The sequence below is a fragment of the Geospiza fortis genome, unplaced genomic scaffold (genome assembly GCF_000277835.1).
Source record: "Geospiza fortis unplaced genomic scaffold, GeoFor_1.0 scaffold275, whole genome shotgun sequence".
Taxonomy (NCBI): domain Eukaryota; kingdom Metazoa; phylum Chordata; class Aves; order Passeriformes; family Thraupidae; genus Geospiza; species Geospiza fortis.
Genome location: NW_005054341.1, coordinates 1,048,813 through 1,054,812, shown reverse-complemented (window position 1 = coordinate 1,054,812; position 6,000 = coordinate 1,048,813). Strand labels below are relative to the sequence as shown.

Below are 6,000 nucleotides of genomic sequence, written 5' to 3'. Positions count from 1 at the left end.
AGGAGGTGCCTCTGTGGCACTGAGTTTTCCTGAACATTTCAATTGCCAGGTGCCTCAGGAAAAAGGAGGCATTTTTATGTTTGTGCTGGTTTTAAGTGTTTTAACAAAGCACTACTGAGTGATCCCATAGGGAGGGGAATTGTAATTAATCAGATAAATTAGAGGAGAGATGTTTGAAGGGGAAGAAAAATAAATTTCTTGCGCTGGCAAGCTCCAAACCCTGCAGAGAGAAGGATCTTGCTGAAGGCTGTAGCTGCTGACATGGCTCCTGCTGTGGTTCCATCCCAGGAAGAGACATCAGATCAAATTTAACATGGCAGTGGTGAGAGAAAAAGACAAGCCAATTAACTCTACAGCTTGAACTATATAAAGCACAATGGATATTTTTTGAAGTTTCATCAAAATTTTAGGGCTAAGATAATGCAAAAAGCCAGAAAAAGAAAAAAGTGTGAATCGGTCATATCAGGTACTCTTTGCGTTATGTGTCTCTTGTCTCTTTTTGTACCCAAACATACCTTTAAATCTTTCTGTTATAAATCCAGAGCTAAAAGGTGGCACTGTAAGCTCCTGTCCCAGAGTGTGCAGCTGGGATTGACTGTGCTCTCCCTGGTTGCTCTCTCAGGACAGATCTCCGTGGATGGCTTCATGCGCTACCTGAGCGGGGAGGAGAACGGCGTCGTCCCCCCTGAGAAACTGGACTTGAATGAGGACATGTCTCAGCCACTGTCACACTACTTCATCAACTCCTCACACAACACCTACCTCACAGGTACCATCTGATGCCTGACCTTGCAGAAATTCTGGGTGTTTTCAGTGGTCACATAAAATACACTGAAATCAGCAGCATTAGATACATGGTGGAGTTTGTTCTTCAGGGAAGCAGGTGTGGCACTCAATTTTTGTTGCAGCTGCAAGACAAGTGCATCAAATATACTTTAATTAACAGGTGAGCAGCAGTTGCTTTGTTCAAATAAGGCCTGGTCAGAAACCCAGTGAAAAGTTTCTCTCAAATGGGGTTGCAGATTAAGGCCCATCTTTAGGGAGGAGAATGAACATTGTACTTTTTATGGCAACAAAGACAGAAGGACAAGTGTGCAAAGCAGAATATGGGAAACATCTCTGTAGCTCATAAATTTGCCCATAAACATGAAATCTGGCAGCTTGCTGTGCTCCATGAAATTTGCTTGGATTCAGAGATTAGGGAGGTCCAACATGGCACATAACTTCCTGACAGCCCATAAATGCAAGGAGGGAGATCTGTTCTCTGGCAATATCTGACATCTGAGCTGAACCCTTTAGGTGCTGCCATGTTTTAAAAAAGGCTGAGCACCCAGAAACTCCTGTTAATTAGAGTTACAGTCTGAACTGTATTGTTTGCACAGCAAAGTCACCAATGCTTTAAGACTCAGGAAAAGCTAACGCAGTTTAGGAATTTGACTTCTGGCATTTGTTTTCCAGTCCAAGGTTCTGTTAACTCATGAGAAAATAATTGTAAATTTACTATTTTAGTTTGGTTTACGTGGGAACAAATGTTTGGGGCAAGCAGATGTGCACAGGGGGTTCTCTCCTGCTTGATTTGATGTTTGCTTTTTCCTGTCATGCTTACTGGTGACTTAGCATTATGTTTAATTTAAAAAACGATGCTGCACTGAGTGCTAAAAATGTGGTTTATGTGTCATGTAGGCTTCTTAATGCTATTAACAGAGTGGCCTTAGCTGACCAACTCCTTCAGGGTGCCAGAATGCCAAAACATAAACAGGCCCAGGCACTGGTGATGCCCACTTTAAACAGACCTCAGGGGAGTTATTTTCATCTGCTCTGTGTTTGTTACAGCTCTTTCTCCAGCACCTTTGCCAGCTTTCACAGAGTGAATGAACTGTCATTGTTTCCATTAGACACCATTTTTCAAGGGTTTATATCTCAGCTGTAAAATGTGTTTTGTGCTAGAACTTGTCACACAAGTATTTGTTTTGACAGGGATTTCTCTTTCTCTGAATTCAAAGAAACGAAAATCAGTGTGGCCACTTTTAAGTTATGATTCCAATATGCAGAAATTTATGCTCTTTGGTGGAGTGAAGACATGGCCAAAGCAAAAGCAATTTTTAACTGTGATGCTTTGCAGACCTCTTACCTCCAATGAGGACTTTGTTCTGTCACTGGGGATTAGCTGATGCTTAAGGCTAATGCTGCAGCTTTATACAGATATTCTGGAAGAAAACAGTCAAGCTGCAGTGCCAAAGGAGAAGCACAGGCCCACAGGAGGTTTAGAGACAATTTAAGGTTGATCTGAAGAGATAGAAGATTGCTCTCCCCTCTACCAGCAGAAATTTATAGCCAGGTCCATACCACAGATTTTTATCAGGGCTGGTCAGGACAGAGATGTGCTCCAAAGGTTTAGAGGTACAAAAGCCAAACCCCAAAGAATTAAGAATTCATTATTAGTCCAACCTATTCCGTTTTTTTTAGCTGCACTACCAGTGACCTCACATATTTAATTATTTACCTTGACACTTGCTACACTTGCTTTGACTTGGATGTGAAAGTCTGCAAATCATCTCAGATTGCATCTACAGGTTTCTTTGCCTGCATTTCCAAGGAATTTCAGAGGCTATATTTGGAAACACGATCTTCAGCCTTAATTTGACAAAATATTCCTAGCTTAGTAAACTGGGGGAGTAAATCAGGATAAACCCAGGGGATAGTGCAAGAGGAGTTTGAAACTCTTTCAAGTTCCTTTTTCAGAGTGCATGTTTCACATTTACAGGCACCAACCACAGGCCCTTCCCTTTCAGTGGGTTCATTATGTGCAGTGAATGTGTGGCAGCTGGCCCACAGTGGGATTCATGATTTGATTTTTATCTGTGCATTACAAAAACTGACAGCCTGGGACTTTGCTCTGAACCTGCATGGGACACAGCAATGACACTCCCATTTGCTTTCTTCCAACAAGGAAATAAAATCAGTGAAATTAACTAATGGCAGGCTATTCCCTTTCCCAAGAAGAGTTTGAAGGATCTGCTGAAGTGCTCATGGCTCTGGAAGGGAAGCCTTGAAGCACCTTTGCCCTGACTGAGGCCATGAAATAGCAACTGGTCATGTAATAATTATCAGGACAATAAGAAAACCATTCAGCCTGGCATTACTTTCTGATTACTGAGCTTAATGCCCTACCAATTATCTCTCCCTTTGTTAGTTTTTTTGACCCAGAAAAAGCATGCACAAAGAAACAACATTATAACATAAAAAGCACCATGTGCACACTCTGAATTTATTTTTAATTATGCTGATCACTTTCCTAGCCTTTAGTAGAAACCCTTGGCAGTACATCAAGTCCTGATTATTTATTTAGAAGTGTTACTGCTTTCTTTTTTCTTAGGGAAATGTAATTTTTAAGAACTAAGGTAAAAGCCCATGAAGAAAGAGTTGATTTGCAGTGAACTGGGCTAGCTTAAAGAAATGTCATCTTTGAGAAACTTTTTTTTACTGTCTCATCTTTTTTTATCACTGGTATCATATTGAATTCTTTATTCCTTTGAACCCTTAAAGTGCAACCCTGCTTTTTCCTGGAGTCTCCCCTCAGGTTCCTGCTGTGGGCTCAGTGGGGAGTGATTTTTTTGGAGAACACTTCTTTCAGCAGCACCCAAAATCAGAGACAAATGATGACATGTCACACTCAGCCTTGCATGTTTTGAGGGCTGGGCAGCTTGCTGTTGTTTATGGGAAATGCAAAATGCTAAATCACGCACCTTTAACGCATGTTTTGGCTAAAAGGAACAATAATCTCAGCTGGGCACATGCAGCCAGTGTGGGACTATCCCGTCCACCCTCAGCCTCTGCTTCCCTGCTTACAGTCTGCTGTTTCAGTTGTTCCTAGAAAAATGGCTCACCAGGGGCAGTTCTCTTCTCTGGTGCTGCCTGTGACCTCTCACCCACCATCCTCCAGCTCTTCTGCTCCAGAGCTTCCTCAGTCCCACTGCTGCTGCTGATTATCTGCATCCAGCCCTTCCCTGAAACCTTCCTCACCTCAAAGCCTCCAGAGCAGGTTCCATGGGGAAGGGGAGGAGAGCTGGGGACACCTTCTGCTGCTGCCCACACCAAAGTCCTGCTCTGGTCCAGTGGGAAGTGCTCAAAACAACAGGCAAGGAGGCTGAGAGCCTGATTCTGGCTGACAGGCAGGCAGGAGCAGGGGGTGTCACAGTGTGCGGTCTGAGCTGCTTGTCCTGCTTGCCCCAAACCTTTGTTCCTACGTAAACCAATCTAAAACAGTAATTTTACAATTATTTTCTCATGAGTTAACAGAACCTTGGACTAGAAAGCAAATGCCAAAAGTGGGAAATAGCTCAGGAGGAAAACGCATTCGGCTAAAGGGGCTGGGTCTAAAAAATCTCAGCTGCCAGCACCTTGTGTGGCTGCTGGGGTGAGGAGCTGTGTGTGGGGCTCTGATTTGCACACTGCAGCCCCCAGTGTATGATCCAGGGCACTGGTGCTCCTCCAGGACTTGTCTGGAGAGAGGAGATGTAGCAGCTCATGTTTGTGCCCAGCAAAGGGAGGATACAGGCCCCTCGTGCTGGGACAGAGGGAAGGACCAGCCTCTGCTTCTAGAATAGTGGAGAGTCAGGTCATTCCCAATAGCTGGGTCCAAAAATCCCCCAGTTTGGGCAGGAAAGATATCTTAAATAGATAGCAACCATGTATTTTAACTCCATGTATTGGAAATAACTTTCACTTGGAGAAACAGTGGTGAATGAGCCCAGCAAGGATGCGCTTTCTGAGACAGGAGCAGCTTCAAGTTAGAGGTGTGGAAGTGCTCTGTGAGGGGAAACCTGGGGCATATCCTCAGATCAGTCGGCACCAGCTCATTTTGCATGCTGTCCTGTCAGGTATTGTTTAGCCGATCACATTTTTCTCAAAATGTGAATTTTTTGTCAAAATCCATTTCTCCTTAGCCCACATAGGGTGATGGGATGCAAATGTTATGCATAGTGTTACTGTAGACACTGCTTGTATTGTAGAAGGGAATACATAATGCTTTCAATTTCCAGTATTGAAAAATTGATCTGTACTCAGGCTATTAAAATATACTGGAAATGTTCCCTTAAGTGTCTGTGTTATCACATTTTAGAATGCAAAAGGGGTATTTTAAACTAAATGCAAACAGGGACTTACACAATAGATATTTCTAAATAATGTATGCAAAACCCCCACATTTGGTAGAACGTTTCTCATATTCTGTATTTCAGATAAACAAGCTGTTGGGCCTATTAAACATGTGCTAGCATTTTACACTCTGCCTGGGGGTCCTTCTGAAGGTTGTGTGGTTTGGAGGTTGAATATCCTCTTATCCTTTGCAGGAACCCTTCCAAAACGTCTGAGCCTTATTAATAAGGTGGTGTGGGAAGTGTCATGTGGCAAGTGATGCATGTCATGATTTACTGAAGCACTTTGCAAGGTGAAGGATCTCTGAGCCCAAAACACTCAGCACTGATAACCACCAGGAGTCTCTTGGGAAACACTTTGTTAATCCAAACTCTACATGCTCTGAGGGAAAAGAAAGACAATATTAGGGCAGTTTTCTAAGTGAAAATGGGGCTTTTAGGCAGTAGAGTTCAGTGGATCCCTATGAGAGCCAAGATTTCATCAGCAGAGGCTCAGGGATAAGTACATGGAAGTGGGAGTTGTTATTCCCTGGCCCATGCTTATGCTTGTTTGCATCCTGCAAAGAAAAAGAGCCACTACTTAACCCAGGCATTGGAATCGCACCAAAAAGGTTTTTGTGTGAGGAAAGATAATCTGCCATAATCAGAGGTGAAACAGGAAAAAGCCAAATTCCAAAAGAAAAGAAAAAAAGAGACACGTTGTCACTTTGCTGGCTCCATTTGGATTTTCAGAGCTTTCCAGCCCTGGCCAATTCCTTCTGTTATTAACAGATATTTGTCACTGGTTCCAGCAGGAACTGAGAATCCTGATGGATTCCAACAGGAGTAATGTTAATACCTTGCA

At 43.1% G+C, this 6,000-nt stretch overlaps 1 protein-coding gene across 1 annotated transcript in view; it reads left to right on the top strand.

The window, feature by feature from the left end:
- PLCB1 (phospholipase C beta 1) overlaps positions 1-6,000 on the top strand; it is a gene marked incomplete at its 5' end in the record, with an annotated part of 318,873 nt that overhangs the window by 220,503 nt on the left and 92,370 nt on the right. The window contains 1 exon segment of the mRNA XM_005422621.2: positions 623-769. Coding sequence (XP_005422678.1) covers positions 623-769 — 147 coding nt within the window.